Source organism: Pristiophorus japonicus, chromosome 12 (genome assembly GCF_044704955.1).
Source record: "Pristiophorus japonicus isolate sPriJap1 chromosome 12, sPriJap1.hap1, whole genome shotgun sequence".
Classification (NCBI taxonomy): domain Eukaryota; kingdom Metazoa; phylum Chordata; class Chondrichthyes; family Pristiophoridae; genus Pristiophorus; species Pristiophorus japonicus.
The window spans coordinates 123939394-123958624 of NC_091988.1; the positions used below are offsets into that span (position 1 = coordinate 123939394).

Consider the following 19231-nt stretch of genomic DNA (forward strand, 5'->3'; position numbering starts at 1 on the left):
ATGGGGTTGAACGTTGCGGGGGGGTGAATGGACAGTACGTTGATGTTGTTCCCGGTTGGGGTAGTACAGTGGGTGAATCTGCTGAACAGTGTGATTATTGCTGCAGTCCAACGAGCGATTGCACTGTAAGCCTCTCGAACTCAAGCACCTTTCCAGCAGCCAGAGAAGTTTCAGAAAGTACAACACGTATTCCATTCTATCTGTGCCCAACCAGGCTGTGGGAGGGATTTCACACCTCACACTTCACCATTGCTTATCAGATAAAGAATTCCTTTTCTTCATAGGTGGCAAGATCACAGGGCAAAGGCATCTTTCTGTTCCGAAAACTCAAAGATATCATGGAGTGGAGAAAGGTAACATTCTGCTTGTAATAATATACTAGTATGTAGAAAATAGTACTTGCACAAGAGGCCAGAGTTAGGAGTACAGAGAACTCGGGGGTTTGTGGGGCTGGAGGATATTATTGAGATCGGGAGGGACGAGGTCATGGAGGGATTTGAAAGAGAGGATGAGAATTTTAAAATCGAGGCGTTGCCATTGGGATCCATTGTAGGTTGGCGAGCACAAGAGTGATGGGTGAACTGGACTTGGTCGTGTTCGGACATGGGGAGCAGATTTGCTCAAGTATATGGAATATGGAAGATGGGAGGCCTGCCAGCAGTGGGTTGGAAAAGTCGAGTCTGGAGGTAATAATGGCATGGATGAGGGTTTCAGCAGCAGATGATCTGAGGCAGAGTGGAGATGGGTGATGTTACGGAGGTGGAAGTGGGCAGTCTTGGTAATGGAGCATGATGTAGAAAGTAATACTCTCAACTGGGTGCCATAGAGGAAAGGGCTTTTCCAGATTTGGTGGGCCCCACTTGTTTTTTTGTGTGTATTTGTTCTCTGGGCATTTGTGGCAATGACCTGTTTCCTGCCCATCCCTAATTGCCCTGAGAGCATGAAGAGTCAACTGTGTAGGTTTGGAGTCAGGTATAGGCCCAGAAGGACCTTGGTGAACAAGTTGGGTTTTTACAACTTCATGGTCATTTTATCTGGTCCCAGTCGATAAATGAATTCCATTTCAGAGTTTGCCATGGTGGGATTTGAAGGCATGGCCTTGGGGTTGCTGGCCGAGAGGGCTGCCGTACACTTGCACCTGTGGCCTGGCAGTACGTGGACCGCGGAGGTCACCGGGAGTGGCAACGGGTGGCAGTAACTGCCCGTCCTGCCTACTGTGATGTCAGGCTGAAAGGGGTCATCCCTGGGACACACAGGACAGGGAGCCATTGTCAGTGGCTGCTAGTCTGCGGCCTCACACACCCACGGACCCCCAGCAAATCCCAGATGGTTTTGTGCTGCAACACAGAGTGTAAATTAGGTGGCACAGGTATTTTCCTGAGTGAGACTCTTTCTGTTCTAGGATGGAAATCGCGCAGATGACTCAAAGGATGAAGTTACAGTGGAAAGTTACGTTGTGCAGCGTTACATTGAGAACCCCTACCTGATTGGAGGTAGTGTACCATACTTCCAACACAAAGACACACTTACATTTATACAGAACCTTTAACTTAGTGAAACTTCCCGAGTGCTTCACAGGAGCATTATCAGGCAATATTTTACACCAAGTCACACAAAGAAATATTTGACTTGGTGTCAAAGAGATAGGTTTTAAGAAAAGTCTTAAAGGAGAAGGAAGAGTTAGAGTGGCAGAGAGATTTAGGAAGGGAATTCCAGGCAGTGCCCAGTACAACACTAAACACACACACATACACACACACACACAGGTCCCTAGTACAACACTAATGCTCCCCCCCACACACACACACACACACACACACACACAGGTCCCCAGTAAAACATTAACCCACACTCTCACACACACACACACACACACTCATATACACACACACACACACACACACTCATACACACACACACACACACACACACAGGTCCCCAGTACAACATTAACCACACACACATCTACACACACACACACACACACACACACAGGTCCCCAGTACAACATTAACCCACACTCACACACACACACACACACACACACAGGTCCCCAGTACAACATTAACCACACACACATCTACACACACACACACACACACACACACAGGTCCCCAGTACAACATTAACCCACACTCACACACACACACACACACACACAGGTCCCCAGTACAACATTAACCCACACACACATACACACACAGATCCCCAGTACAACATTAACCCATACTCATACACACACATTCATACACACACACACACACACAGGCTCACACACACACAGGCTCACACACACACACACACACACACACACACACACATTCGTACACACACACACAGGTCCCCAGTACATTAACACACAAACACTCACACATACCCACACACACGCACTCTCTCTCACACCTCACACACACACACACACACACACACACACACACACGTCCCTAGTACAACATTAACACACACACACGCGCGCACACATAAACACACGCTCACTCACTCGCTTACTCGCTCACACACACATGCGCACTCACACACACACACACAGGTACAACATTAACACACACACACACACACACACACACACTTTGTATCACTGTAGCAAAAGTTACTCCCCTTAATATTCTCGGCCTCCTTATAAAGGGTAACATTGCATCAGCCTTTTTGATTGATTTTGTATTACTACATTTAGTGATCTGTGTACATGGACCAGGAAATCTCTTTGGCTTCACTATTTTCACTATTTAAATAGTGCTCGGATCTGTCCTTTTTTGGTCAAAATGGATGCCCTCACACTCTAGTTGCACTATCTGCCACAGTTTTGCTGACTCACTTAATCTATCGATGTCTCTTTATAATTCTGTGTTCCCTTCTACACTACTTACTATACCTCCAATCTTTGTTTCATCAGCAAACTTGAAGATATGGCTCGCTATTGTGTTATCTAAGTCATTCATAAATATAGTGACGAGTTGAGGCCCCAGCACAGATCCTTGAGGGGCACCGCTCGTCACTTCCTTTCAATTCGAGATACCCATTACCCCTACGCATTGTCTTCTACCACCTAACCGATCTCCTAACCACGTCAATAATTTGCCTTCAATTCCACAAGCTTTCATTTTAGCTAACTTATGTGGAACCTTATCGAATGCCTTCTGGAAGTCCATATAAACTACATCCATAGACATTGCCCTGTCTACTACTTTAGTTACTTCCTCAAAACATTCAATGAGGTTCTTTAGACATGACCTACCCTTCACAAATCCATGTTGGCTCTCTCTAATCAGATCAAATTTGTCTACCTGCTCAGTCACTCTGTCCTTAATTATAGATTCCAATAACCCCCACAACAGCTGTTAGACTCACAGGATTATCATTTCCTGATTTCTCTCTCACCTTTCTTAAGTAATGGAGTTCCATTTGCAAGGTATATATTTCCATACTGTGAAGACTGACACAAAGCAATTATTCAACAAGTCTGCCATTTCCTTATTTCCATTTGTAATATTACCCACATCTGTTTCTAAAGGGCCAACGTTACCCTAGACTACCCTTTTTGTTCTAACATCATTATAAAAGCTTTGTGTTAATCTTGATATTCCTGACAAGTTTCTTTTCTTATTCCCTTTTTGCAGCTATCTGTTTTGTCTCCCTTTCCAGTTCTTTATATCTCTGGGTCTACACTATTTTTTGCACTTTTCGACTATTTTTCCTTTAGTTTGATGTTATCTCTCACCTCTTTTGGTGTTTCATTTGATAAGTGAGTTCTTGCCCCTCAGGGGTATATACTGATCCTGTATTAAGCTAAATTGCTTTTAGAACACTGTTCATCTGGCGGGTATGAGGACCCAGGATCGAATGCTGGAAGAGCCTCGGCCCTTGCTCTTGTCCAACAGGTTCGAGGTGCTTACTTCGTGTGGACAGGAGCAGGGGCTGCAGGGAGGATGAGCAAACTGACCACAGCACTGTTGGGGGAGTAAAAATAAATCCTGGAGTAGTTGGGGCAGTATCATTAGGGGGATAGATACTGTTCTCTGCAGCAGAGAGTGTGAGTCCCGAAGGCATTGTTGCCCGGTGCCAGGGTTAAGGACATCTCCTCTGGGCTGGAGAGGAACTTAGAATGGGAGGGGACATATCCAGTTGTCATGGTCCACGTGGCTACCAACGACAATGGTAGGACAAAGAGGTTCTGCTGAAGGAGTTTGAGCACCTAGAGGCTAAATTAAAAAGCAGAACCACAAGGGTATTAATTTCTGGATTACTACCTGAGCCACGAGCAAATTTGCATAGGGTAAATAGGATCAGAGAGTTAAACACGTGGCTCAAAGATTGGTGGAATGGGTTTCGGTTCATGGGGCACTGACACCAGTAGGAGGGAGCTGTTCCGTTGGGATGGGCTTCACTTGAACCATGCTGGGATCAGTGACCTGGCAAATTGAATAACTAGGGCTGAGGGGGAGGGATCAGTTCAGGGGAAATTTAAAATGTCAAAAAGAAAGGAGAAGGCAATAGAGCAGGATAGCGATAGAGGTAATGATAATCAGAGCGTGACAGGAAGGGACAGAGTGTATAAACATGAGTGCATCACAAAGTGGGGTCAGAGTAGGGAGAAATGGTAAAAAGACAAAATTAAAAACTCTTTATCTGAATGCACGCAGCATTCGTAACAAGATAGCAATAATGGGTATGATCTGATAACTATTACAGAAATGTGGTTACAAGGGGAATATTCAGGGGTATTTAACATTTCGGAAGGATAGGCAGAAAGGAAAAGGATATATTTAAGGTGGAGATAGACAGATTTTTGAACGATAAGGGACTAAAGGACAATGGGGAGTGGGCAGGGAAGTGGAGTTGAGGCCAGGATCAGATCAGCCATCATCTTATTGAATGGCGGAGCAGGCTCGAGGGGCCGAATGGCTGACTCCTGCTCCTTTGTTCAGCAGGAAGCCACGCACACAGTCCGGTCTCAATTGCCAGCCTGTCCTCAATTAGTTGATCTCAAATGATAAGAACCCTCTAATTCTGACTGCACCCCCTGTACTCGGCCCGCCACACCCGCTGTGTACACGCCCCTCCCCCCGTGTACACGCCCCTCCCGCCCTCTGTACACGTCCCGTCCCCCTGTACACGCGCCGTATGTGCCCCCCCCCGTACTCGCGCCCCCCCCCCCCCCGTTCACGGCTCCCCCGGTACATGCCCCCCCCCCGTGCGCGTGCCCCTGAATGCCCCGCCCCGTACACACACCCCCCCGTTCCCAGTCCCTGACCTTGTACACAGTCCCTGACCTTGTATAGAGTCTGTCACTCTCTCATGCCACAGCCCCTGTTGGGCAAGGGGAACCATCACAGTTTTTTACAGTTGTTTGTACATGTTGCTAACGAGATCTTTGGTTATTTGCAGGGAGAAAGTTTGATCTGCGAGTCTATGTTCTGGTGATGTCTGTAAGTACGTTTGTTTCTGAAGCCCCTCACATGGGGTACATATTAAATAGATACAGCACTCAGCTGCTTTACAACATGGGATATATAGAAAGTATTGTCACAGGAGTGACATTGAGAGGGACCTTACCTTACTGTCAGATTGGGTAATACTATTTCACATTTATTCTGACGGTAGATCTGTACGAGTCTAGTGCAAAAAGTGGGTATGATAAACTTTTAAATAGGATAGCAGGGTATAAGCCTAATCCCCAGCTGACAACGGCAGAGAGTCTGCGTGGGTCTGTGTCATAGAATCATAGAAATTTGCAGCACGGAAGGAGGCCATTTCGGCCCATCGTGTCCGCGCTGGCCGACAAAGAGCTATCCAGCCTAATCCCACTTTCCAGCTCTCGGTCCGTAGCCCTATAGGTTATGGCATTTTAAGTGCACATCCAAGTACTTTTTAAATATGGTGAGGGTTTCTGCCTCTACCATCCTTTCAGGCAGTGAGTTCCAGACCCCCACCACCCTCTGGGTGAAGAAATTTCTCCTCATCTCCCTCTAATCCTTCTACCAATTACTTTAAATCTATGCCCCTTGATTGTTGACCCCTCTGCTCTGAGAAATAGGCTCTTTCTATCCACTCTATCGAGCCCCTCATAATTTTATACACCTCAATAAGGTCTCCCCTCAGTCTCCTCTGTTCCAAAGAAAACAGACCCAGCATCTCCAATATTTCTTCATAGCCAAAATTCTCCAGTCCAGGCAACATTCTTGTAAATCTCCTCTGCATCCTTTCCAGTGCAATCACATCTTTCCTGTAATGTGGTGACCAGAACTACACACAGAGCTCCAGCTGCGGCCTAACCTGTGCTTTATACAGTTCAAGCATAACCTCCCTGCTCTTGTATTCTATGCCTCGGCTATAACCAGCTTATCCACCTGGCCTGCTACCTTCAGGGATCTGTGGACCTGCACTCCAAGGTCCCTTTGTTCCTCTACACTCCTCCGTGTCAAACTGCAGTGAGTCCAGGAGGGTCCGTGTCTAACCGCAGTGAGTCACGGTGGATCTGTCTAACGAGTGAAGTTACGATCAGAACCTGCATTCTTCATACTCTGTTCTCTGCACTGAGCAACCAATAATGATCCCACTTGCAGTAAATGATCACTGGATTTACTATAATCTTATGCTGCTCCACCAAACTCCTCAAAAGAGTGCAAATTACCACACAGATTGCCTAGGACAGTGCCCTGAGGAGCTCTGCAGTGATGTCCTGGCGCTGAGATGATTGGCCTCCAACAACCACAACCATAAAAGGGAATCCAAAGGTCTTTTATCAGCATATTAACAATGAAAGGGTTTTCAGAGGGGCAGTGGGTAGATTAGGGGCCATAATGGGGATCTATTGGCACAGGCAGAAGGCATGGCTGAGGTACTGAATGAGTACTTTGTATCGGTGTTTACCAAGGAAGAGGACTTTGCCAAAGCTGCGGTAAACGAGGAGGTTGCTGGGATACTGGATGAGATAAAAATGAACAGGAGGTACTAGAAAGGCTGGCAGTACTTCAAGTGGATATGTCACCCGGTTCAGTGGGATGCATCCTAGGTTGCTGAGAGAAGTAAGGGGAGAATTTGTGCTGGCCACAATCTTCCAAACCTCCTTAGATACAGGGATGGTCCAGAGGACTGGAGAATTGTAAATATTACCCCCTTGTTCAAAAAAGGGGAGCGGGATAAAGCTGGTAATTACAGGCCGGTCAGTTTAACATCGGTGGTGGGGAAGCTTTCAGAAACATGGACTAATAAAGGAGAGCCAGCACGATTGGTTAAGCGTGACTCATGTTTGACTACTTAATTGAATTTTTTTGATGAGGTAACAGAGGATGGATGCGGGCAGTCCAATTGATGTTGTGTATATGGACTTTCAAAAGACTTTTGATAAAGTGCCACATATTGGGTGTGTTAGCAAATTGAAGCCCCTGGGATAAAAGGGGCAGCAGCATGGATACAACATTGGCTAAAGGATAGAAACACAGCGTTGTGGTGAATGGCTGTTTTTCGAACTGGAGGAGGTATAGTGTTACCCAAGGTCGGTACTGGGACCACTGCTGTTTAATGACTTAGTCTTGGGGGTACAGGGCACCAGCGTTTCCTCCAGGGAACTCGTGCAGCCGGCCTATCAGTGTAGAAAACCACGCATGCGTGGTATTTTGAATGGCCAGCCCTTAAAGGGGCCACGCAGGGCCCCAAAACATTATGGGGAACATTGCAGGCCACAATTTTGATAAACCTATATAAACACTGGTTCGGCCCCAGCTGGAGTATTGTGTCCAATTCTGGGCACCGCACTTTAGGAAGGATGTGAAGGCCATGGAGAGGGTGCAGAGAGATTTACTAAAATGGGTTCAGGGATGAGGGACATCAGTTGCTTGGATAGACTGGAGAAGCTGGTGTTGATCTCCTTGGAGCAGAGAAGGCCAAGAGGAGATTTGATCGAGGCATTTAAAAATCATAGTTTAGAGTAAATATGGAGATACTGTTTCCAACAGCTGAAGGGTGGGTAACCAGAGGGCACAGATTTAAGGGGATTGGCAAATGAGCCAGAGACGGCAGGAGGTAAAACCTTCTATACAACGAGTGGTTAGGGTCTGGAATTCACGGCCTGATAGGCTGCTGGATATAGAGCCAATAGCAGCCTTCACAAGGGAATTGGATAAATACCTGAAGGAGACGGATTGGAGGGCGATGGGGAAAGAGCGGGGGGTGGGACTGACAGGATTGTTCCTCGAGAGAGCCGGTGCAGACTCGATGGGTCGAATGGCCTCCTGTGCTGTACTGGTCTTTGATTCGAATCATCTTCCTTTATGCTAGATTTGTTCTGAGCACTCCGTGATGATTCAAGCAGTTGCTTTCCCAAAGACAGCCATTGTCATTTCCACCTTTAAATGCCACAACCAGCAGTGGTATTAATCCTTCCGATGCAGCGTTTCAACGACCATTTCAGTGATTCTCCATACACATTTACAATTAGTCAAAAATGTCACTGGGCCACATATCTCACAAGATACCTAGATTCATTTGAGTATATTAAACATACAAATCCATATAATGGAACAAACTATCTGACTCAGAAGGTCGTGGGTTCAACTCTCACTCCAGGGACTTGACCACAAAAGTCTAGGCTGACACTCCAGTGCAGTGCTGAGGCAATGCTGCACAGTCGGAGGTGCCGTCTTTCGGATGAGACGTTAAATTGAGGCCTCGTCTGCTCTCTCAGGTGGACGTAAAAGATCCCATGGCTCTAGTTCCAAGCAGAGCAGGGAGTTATCCCCGGTGTCCTGGGGTCAATATTGATCCTTCAGTCAACATAACAAAAACAGATTATCTGGTCATTATCACATTGCTGTTTGTGAGAGCTTGCTGTGCGCAAGTTGGCTGCCGCGTTTCCCACATTACAACAGTGACCACACTTCAAATTGGCTGTAAAGTGCTTTGAGACGTCCGGAGGTTGTGAAAGGCGCTATATAAATGCAGTTCTCTCTTTCACTGACAATTACATTAAGAAAGCCACCCAATTTGGTCCATTAGTCTGATCTTGAATGAAAGAAGGAAATGCGCTCTTCCGCCCGGCTTATCATGAGTCAGATACTGCCTTCCCAGCAATAAAGTACAGGCTCACTAATCTATTCTTAGCAACTGCTCGAATGACAGGAGCGTCTGAGAATTCCTTTCAGAATTATTAATAGCTGAGTGCTTCACTGCAGATAAATGTCATTGTCACCCTACCAGTGGTGGTGTGGTGTAGCATGTTAAAGACCGCAGTTAGCGACGAGTGCTGGTGTGAAGTATATAAATGCTGAATAGGTGAACTGTAAAGGTCACTTGTGAATGATGAATTGAGACACAGACTGAGAAACTGTCAGCAATCTCGGGCCTTACTGTGGTTTCTCACAATCCGACCCACGTATTGTACATTTACACAGCTGACCTAAAGTGCCCGGAGTAAATACAGTCAGGCTGTAGATACTGTTCAGAGATGAGAGCTGTATGTTTACTTATTTCTCTTTGTCTGTCTCCATTTATGCAGTACGTCCCTCTGAAGGCCTGGTTATATAGAGATGGCTTTGCTCGGTTTTCAAATACCCGATTTTCCCTAACCAGCATCGATGATCATTGTATCCTTTGTTTTTTCATGAAACGGGCTCCCTTGGGCCATTGGGAAATACTGCACAGATTAGAACATAAGAACATAAGAATTAGGAACAGGAGTAGGCCATCCAGCCCCTCGAGCCTGCTCCGCCACTCAACAAGATCATGGCTGATCTGGCCGTGGACTCAGCTCCACTTACCCGCCCTCTCCCCGTAACTCTTAATTCCCTTATTGCTTAAAAATCTATCTATCTTTGACTTGAAAACATTCAATGAGCTAGTCTCAACTGCTTCCTTGGGCAGAGAATTCCACAGATTCACAACCCTCTGGGAGAAGAAATTCTTTCTCAACTTGGTTTTAAATTGGCTCCTCCATATTTTGAGGCTGTGCCCCCTAGTTCTAGTCTCCCCCACCAATGGAAACAACCTCTCGGCCTCTATCTTGTCTATCCCTTTCATGATTTTAAATGTTTCTATAAGATCACCCCTCATCCTTCTGAACTCCAAGGAGTAAAGACCCAGTCTACTCAATCTATCATAAGTTAACCCCCTCATTTCTCGAATCAGCCTAGTGAATCGTCTCTGTACCCCTTCCAAAGCTAGTATAATCCTTCCTTAAGTAAGGTGACCAAAACTGCACGCAGTACTCCAAGTGCAGCCTTACCAATACCTTATACAGTTGCAGCAACACCTCCCTGCTTTTGTACTCCATCCCTTTCGCAATGAAGGCCAACATTCCATTTGCCTTCCTGATTACCTGCTGCACCTGCAAAATAACCTTTTGGGATTCATGCACAAGGACCCCCTGGTCCCTCTGCACCACAGCATGTTGTAATTTCTTCCCATTCAAATAATATTCCCTTTTACTGTTTTTTTTCCCAAGGTGGATGACCTCACATTTTCCGACATTGTATTCCATCTGCCAAACCTTAGCCCATTCGCTTAACCTATCCAAATCTCCTTGTAGCCTCTCTGAGTCCTCTACACAACCCGCTTTCCCACTAATCTTAGTGTCATCTGCAAATTTTGTTGCACTACACTCTGTCCCCTCCTCTAGGTCATCTATGTATATTGTAAACAGTTGTGGTCCCAGCACTGATCCCTGTGGCACACCACTAACCACTGATTTCCAACTGGAAAAGGACCCATTTATCCCGACTCTCTGCTTTCTGTTCGCCAGCCAATTCTCTATCCATGCTAATACATTTCCTCTGACTCTGCGTACCTTTATCTTCTGCAGTAACCTTTTGTGTGGCACCTTATCGAATGCCTTTTGGAAATCTAAATACACCACATCCATCGGTACACCTCTATCCACCATGCTCGTGGTGAAAGATTGAAAGTATCATGGCTACCAGTATCTCAACCAGCACTCTCTGCGGCTCTCTGTAACTTTCTGTAACTCACTGTAACTCACTAACTCTCTGTAACTCACTGTAACTCACTAACACTCTAACTCACCAACTCTCTGTAACTCCGTAATTCACTGTAACTCAATGTAACTCACTAACTCTCTGTAACTCTCTGTAACTCTCTGTAACTAACTCTCTGTAACTTTTTGTAACTCACTAACTTTCTGTAACTCTCTGTAACTCTGTAACTAACTCTCTGTAACTTTTTGTAACTCACTAACTTTCTGTAACTCTCTAACTCACTGTAATTCACTAACTCTTTGTAACTCTTTGTAACTCTTTGTAACTCTCTGTAACTAACTCTCTAACTTTTTGTAACTCACTAACTTTCTGTAACTCACTGTAACTCTCTAACTCTCTGTAATTCACTAACTCTCTGTAACTCTCTGTAACTCACTAACTCTCTAACTCATTGTAACTCTCTGTAACTCACTCTCTCACTGTAACTCTCTGTACCTCACGGTAACTCACCAACTCACTGTAACTCACTGTAACTCTCTAACTCTCTAACTCGATGTAATTCTCTGTAACTCACTGTAACTCTGTAACTCTAACTCTCTCTAACTCACTGTGACTCACTAACTCACTGTAACTCACTGTAACTCTGTAACTCTCTGTAATTCTCAGTAACTCTGTAACTCACTAACTCTCTGTAACTCTCTAACTCTCTGTAACTCACTAACTCTCTGTAATTCACTAACTCTCTGTAACTCTCTGTACCTCACGGTAACTCACCAACTCACTGTAACTCTCTAATTCTTTGCAACTAACTGTAACTCACTGTAACTCTCTAATTCTCTACCTCGATGTAATTCTCTGTAACTCACTGTAACTCACTAACTCTGTAACTCTAACTCTCTCTAACTCTCTCTAACTCTCTCTAACTCTCTCTAACTCTGTAACTCTCTGTAATTCTCTGTAATTCTCAGTAACTCACTGTAACTCTCTAACTCTGTAACTCACTGTAACTCTCTGTAACTTACTAACTCTCTAACTCTCTAACTCTCTGTAACTCACTAACTCTCTGTAACTCCCAGATCAGCCATGATCTTATTGAATGGCGGAGCAGGCTCGAGGTGCTAGATGGCCTACTCCTGTTCCTAATTCTTATGTTCTTATAACTCACTAACTCTCTAACTCTCTGTAACTCACTGTAACTCACTAACTCTCTGTAACTCACTGTAACTCACTAACTCTCTAACTCTCCATAACACCCTGTAACACACTAACTCACTGTAACTCTCTAACTCTCTGTAACTCTCTCTAACTCTCTGTAACTTACTAACTCTCTAACTCTCTAACTCTCTCTAACTCTCTAACTCTCTAACTCTCTGTAACTCACTGTAACTCACTGTACCTCACGTAACTCTCCATAACACCCTGTAACACACTAACTCACTGTAACTCTCTAACTCTCTCTAACTCTCTCTAACTCTCTCTAACTCTCTCTAACTCTCTGTACCTCTCTGTACCTCACGGTAACTCACCAACTCACTGTAACTCTCTAACTCTCTAACTCGATGTAATTCTCTGTAACTCACTGTAACTCTGTAACTCTAACTCTCTCTAACTCACTGTGACTCACTAACTCACTGTAACTCACTGTAACTCACTGTAACTCTGTAACTCTCTGTAATTCTCAGTAACTCACTGTAATTCACTAACTCTCTGTAACTCTCTGTAACTCACTAACTCTCTGTAACTCTCTGTAACTCTCTGTAACTCTCTGTAACTCTCTGTAACTCTCTGTACCTCACGGTAACTCACCAACTCACTGTAACTCTCTAATTCTCTGCAACTAACTGTAACTCACTGTAACTCTCTAACTCTCTACCTCGATGTAATTCTCTGTAACTCACTGTAACTCACTGTAACTCTGTAACTCTAACTCTCTCTAACTCTCTCTAACTCTCTCTAACTCTCTCTAACTCTCTCTAACTCTCTCTAACTCTCTCTAACTCTCTCTAACTCTCTCTAACTCACTGTAACTCTGTAACTCTCTGTAATTCTCAGTAACTCACTGTAACTCTCTAACTCTGTAACTCACTGTAACTCTCTGTAACTTACTAACTCTCTAACTCTCTGTAACTCACTAACTCTCTGTAACTCCCAGATCAGCCATGATCTTATTGAATGGCGGAGCAGGCTCGAGGTGCTAGATGGCCTACTCCTGTTCCTAATTCTAATGTTCTTATAACTCACTAACTCTCTAACTCTCTGTAACTCACTAACTCTCTGTAACTCACTGTAACTCACTAACTCTCTAACTCTCCATAACACCCTGTAACACACTAACTCACTGTAACGCTCTAACTCTCTGTAACTCTCTCTAACTCTCTGTAACTTACTAACTTACTAACTCTCTAACTCTCTAACTCTCTAACTCTCTAACTCTGTAACTCTCTGTAACTCTCTGTAACTCACTGTAACTCACTGTAACTCACTGTAACTCACTGTAACTCACTGTACCTCACGTAACTCTCCATAACACCCTGTAACACACTAACTCACTGTAACTCTCTAACTCTCTGTAACTCTCTCTAACTCTCTGTAACTCTCTCTAACTCTCTGTAACTTACTAACTCTGTAACTCTCTAACTCTCTGTAACTCACTGTAACTCACTGTACCTCACGTAACTCACTAACTCTCTGTAACTCACTAACTCTCTGTAACTCCCTAACTCTAACTCTAACTCTCCCTAACTCGCTGTAACTCACTAACTCTCTGTAACTCACGGTAACTCACTGTAATTCTGTAACTCTAACTCTCTGTAACTCACTGTAACTTACTAACTCTCTGTAACTCACTAACTGTCTGTAACTCACTAACTCTCTGTAACTCTCTGTAACTCACTAACTCTCTGTAACTTACTGTAACTCTCTAACTCTCTGCAACTCTCTGCAACTCTCTGCAACTCTCTGCAACTCTCTGCAACTCACTAACTCTCTGTACCTCACAGTAACTCACTAACTCTCTGTAACTTACTGTAACTCTCTAACTCTCTGCAACTCTCTGCAACTCTCTGCAACTCTCTGCAACTCACTAACTCTCTGTAACTCTCTAATTCTCTGCAACTAACAGTAACTCACTCACTTACCGTAAATCACTGTAACTCACTGTAACTCACTAACTCTCTAACTCTCTAACTCTCTAACTCTCTAACTCTCTAACTCTCTGTAACTCTCTGTAGCTCTCTAACTCTCTAACTCTCTGTAACTCACTGTAACTCATTAACTCTCCATAACACCCTGTAACACACTAACTCACTATAACTCTCTAACTCTGTAACTCTCTGTTATTCACTGTAACTCTCTAACTATCTGTAACTCACTGTAACTCTCTAACTCAGTAACTCACTGTAATTCACTGTAACTCACTAACTCTCTGTAACTCACAGTAACTCACACTGTAATTGTGTAACTCTAACTCTCTGTAACTCACTGTAACTTACTAACTCTCTGTAACTCACTGTAACTCTAACTATCTGTAACTCACTAACTCACTGTAACTCTCTAACTCTGTAACTCACTAACTGTCTGTAAATCACTAACTCTTTGTAACTCTCTGTAACTCACTAACTCTCTGTAACTTACTGTAACTCTCTAACTCTTTGCAACTCGCTGTAACTCTCTGTAACTCACTGTAACTCTCTACCTCACAGTAACTCACTAACTCTCTGTAACTCTCTCATTCTCTGCAACTAACTGTAACTCACTCACTTATCGTAACTCACTGTAACTCACTAACTCTCTGACTCTCTAACTCTCTGTAACTCTCTAACTCACTGTAACTCTTTGTAATTCACTAACTCACTGTAACTCACTGTACCTCACTGTAACTCTCTGTAACTCACTAACTCTTTGTAATCTTTGTAACTCTCTGTAACTCTCTGTAACTCTCTGTAACTCTTTGTAACTCACTAACTCTCTGTAACTCACTGTAACTCTCTGTACCTCACTGTAACTCTCTGTGACTCTTTATAACTCTCTGTAACTCACTGTAACTCACTAACTCTCTGTAACTCTTTAATTCTCTGCAACTAACTGTAACTCACTCACTTACCGTAACTCACTGTAACTCACTAACTCTCGAACTCTCTAACTCTCTAACTCTGTAACTCTCCGTAACTCTCTAACTCACTGTAACTCACTGTAACTCACTAACTCATTGTAACTCACTGTAACACACTGTAATTCTCTGTAGCTCACTAACTCTCTGTAAATCTCTGAAACTCACTAACTCTCTGTAACTCACTAACTCTCTGTAACTCATTAACTCTCCATAACACCCTGTAACACACTAACTTACTGTAACTCTCTGTAACTTACTAACTGTCTAACTCTCTAACTCTCTGCAACTCTGTTATTCACTGTAACTCTCTAACTATCTGTAACTCACTGTAACTCTCTAACTCATTAACTCACTGTAATTCACTGTAACTCACTAACTCTCTGTAACTCACTAACTCTCTGTAACTCATGAACTCTCTAACTCCCTGTAACTCACTAACTCTCTGCAACTCACTGTATCTCACTGTAACTCACTAACTCTCTGTAACTCACTGTAACTCTCTGTAAATCACTAACTCTCTAACTCTCTAACTCTCTAACTCTCTAACTCTCTAACTCTCTGTAACTCACTGTAACTCACTAACTCTCTGTAACTCACTGTAACTCACTAACTCTCTGTAACTCACTGTAACTCACTAACTCTCCATAACACCCTGTAACACACTAACTCACTGTAACTCTGTAACTCTCTGTAACTTACTAACTCTCTAACTCTCTGTAACTCACTAACTCTCTGTAGCTCTCTGTAATTCACTGTAACTCTCTAACTATCTGTAACTCACTAACTCTCTAACTCCCTGTAACTCACTAACGCTCTGCAACTCACTAACTCTCTAACTCCCTGTAACTCACTAACGCTCTGCAACTCACTGTATCTCACTGTAACTCTCTGTAACTCTCTGTAACTCACTAACTATCTAACTCCCTGTAACTCACTAACTCTCTGCAACTCACTATCTCACTGTAACTCACTAACTTTCTGTAACTCACTGTAACTCACTGTAACTCTCTGTAAATCACTAACTCTCTAACTCTCTGTAACTCACTAACTTTCTGTAACTCACTGTAACTCACTGTAACTCTCTGTAAATCACTAACTCTCTAGCTCTCTAACTCTCTATCTCTGTAACTCTCTGGAACTCACTGTAACTCACGAACTTTCTGTAACTCACTGTAACTCTCTGTAAATCACTAACTCTCTAACTCTCTAACTCTCTGTAACTCACTAACTCTCTGTAACTCACTGTAACTCACTAACTCTCCATAACACCCTGTAACACACTAACTCACTGTAACTGTAACTCTGTAACTCTGTAACTCTCTGTAACTCTCTGTAATTCACTGTAACTCTCTAGCTGTAACTCACTGTAACTCTCTAACTCATTAACCCACTGTAATTCACTGTAACTCACTAACTCTGTAACTCACTAACTCTCTGTAACTCACTAACTCTGTAACTCACTAACTCCCTGTAACTCACTAACTCTCTGCAACTCACTGTATCTCACTGTAACTCACTAACTCTCTGTAACGCACTGTAACTCTCTGTAACTCACTAACTTTCTGTAACTCACTGTAACTCTCTGTAAATCACTAACTCTCTAACTCACTGTAACTCACTAACTCTCCATAACACCCTGTAACACACTAACTCACTGTAACTCTGTAACTCTGTAACTCACTAACTCTCTGTAACTCTCTGTAACTCACTGTAACTCTCTAACTCATTAACTCACTGTAATTCACTGTAACTCACTAACCCCCTGTAACTCACTAACTCTCTGCAACTCACTGTATCTCACTGTAACTCACTAACTCTCTGTAACTCACTGTAACTCTCTGTAACTCACTCTAACTCTCTGTAACTCTCTGTACTCTCTATAAATCACTAACTCTCTAACTCACTGTGGCTCTCTGTAACTCACTAACTCCCTGTAACTCACTAACTCTCTGCAACTCACTGTATCTCACTGTAACTCACTAACTCTCTGTAACTCTCTGTAACTCACTAACTCTGTGTAACTCACTAACTCCCTGTAACTCACTAACTCTCTGCAACTCTCTGCAACTCACTGTATCTCACTGTAACTCACTAACTCACTGTAACTCACTGTAACTCACTGTAACTCTCTGTAACTCTCTGTACTCTCTATAAATCACTAACTCTCTAACTCACTGTGGCTCTCTGTAACTCTCTGTGACTCTAATTCATTGTAACTAACTGTAACTCACTACTTTACTGTAACTCACTAACTCTCTGTTACTAACTGTATCTCTCTGTAACTCTCCAACTCTCTGTGACTCACTCTAACTCACTGTAGCTCTCACTAACTCACTGTTACTCACTAACTCTCTGTAGCTCACTGTAACTCTCTGTAACTCACTGTAATTCACTAACTCACTGTAAAACTCTGTAATTTACTGTAACTCACTAACTCTCTGTAACTCACTAACTTTCTGTAACTCACTGTAACTCACTAACTCACTGTAACTCACTGTAACTTTCTGCAACTCTAACTCAATGTAACTCATTGTAACTCACTGTAACTCACTAACTCTCTGTAACTCTGTAACTCTCTGCAACTCACTAACTCACTGTAACACTCTGTAATTCACTGTAACTCACTAACTCACTGTAAATCTCTAACTCATTAACTCACTGTAATTCACTGTAACTCACTAACTCTGTGTAACTCACTAACTCTCTGTAACTCACTAACTCACTAACTCCGTGTAACTCACTAACTCCCTGTAACTCACTAACTCTCTGCAACTCTCTGCAACTCTCTGCAACTCACTGTATCTCACTGTATCTCACTGTAACTCACTAACTCTCTGTAACTCACTGTAACTCTCTGTAACTCACTCTAACTCTCTGTACTCTCTATAAATCACTAACTCTCTAACTCACTGTGGCTCTCTGTAACTCACTAACTCCCTGTAACTCACTAAGTCTCTGCAACTCACTGTAACTCACTAACTCTCTGTAACTCTGTGTAACTCACTAACTCTGTGTAACTCACTAACTCCCTGTAACTCACTAACTCTCTGCAACTCTCTGCAACTCACTGTATCTCACTGTAACTCACTAACTCTCTGTAACTCACTGTAACTATCTGTAACTCTGTAACTCTCTGTAACTCTGTGCAACTCTCTGCAATTCTCTGCAACTCACTAACTCTAACTCATTAACTCACTGTAAGTCACTGTAACTCACTGTGGCTCTCTGTGGCTCTCTGATTCTCTGTAACTCTCTGCAACTCTCTGTAACTCACTGTAACTCTCTGCAACTCTCTGTAACTCTCTGTAACTCTCTGTAACTCTCTGTAACTCTCTGTAGCTCATTGTAGCTCATTGTAGCTCACTGTAACTCTTTGTAACATTGTAGCTCACTGTAACTCACTAACTCTCTGTAACTCTCTGTAACTCTCTGTAACTCACTAACTCTCTGTAACTCTCTGCAACTCTCTGCAACTCTCTGTAACTCTCTGCAACTCTCTGCAACTCTCTGCTACTCTCTGCAACTCTCTGCAACTCTCTGCTACTCTCTGTAACTCACTGTAACTCACTGTAACTCTCTGTAACTCACTGTAACTCACTGTGGCTCTCTGTGATTCTCTAACTCTCTAACGCACTGTAACTCTCTGTTATTCACTGTAACTATCTGTTATTCACTGTAACTCACTGTAACTCACTAACTCTCTGTAACTCTCTGTAACTCTCTGTAACTCACTAACTCTCTGTAAATCACAGTAACTATCTGTAACTCTGTAACTCTGCAACTCTCTGTAACTCTGCAACTCTCTGTAACTCTGTAACTCTCTGTAACTCTGTAACTCTCGGTAACTCACTGTAACTCACGAACTCTCTGTAAATCACTGCAACTCTCTGCAACTCTCTGCAACTCTCTGCAGCTCTCTGCAGCTCTCTGCAACTCACTGTAACTCTCTGCAACTCACTAACTCCCTGAAAGTCACTGTAACTCACTGTGGCTCTCTGTGATTCTCTGTAACCCTTTGTAACTCACTAACTCTCTGTAACTCTCTGTAACTCTCTGTAACTCTCTGTAACTCTCTGTAACTCTGTAACTCTGTAACTCATTGTAACTCACTAACTCTCTGTAACTCTCTGTAACTCTGTAACTCACTGTAACTCACTAACTCTCTGTAACTCAC

At 43.3% G+C, this 19231-nt stretch overlaps 1 protein-coding gene across 1 annotated transcript in view; it reads left to right on the plus strand.

Moving 5' to 3' along the window:
• ttll9 (tubulin tyrosine ligase-like family, member 9) overlaps nucleotides 1-19231 on the plus strand; it is a 76061-nt gene that overhangs the window by 32248 nt on the left and 24582 nt on the right. The window contains exons 5-8 of the mRNA XM_070894854.1: nucleotides 285-353; nucleotides 1403-1493; nucleotides 5404-5444; nucleotides 9512-9599. Of these exons, the coding sequence (XP_070750955.1) occupies nucleotides 285-353; nucleotides 1403-1493; nucleotides 5404-5444; nucleotides 9512-9599 (289 nt within the window). The remainder of the gene's footprint in view (nucleotides 1-284; nucleotides 354-1402; nucleotides 1494-5403; nucleotides 5445-9511; nucleotides 9600-19231) is intronic.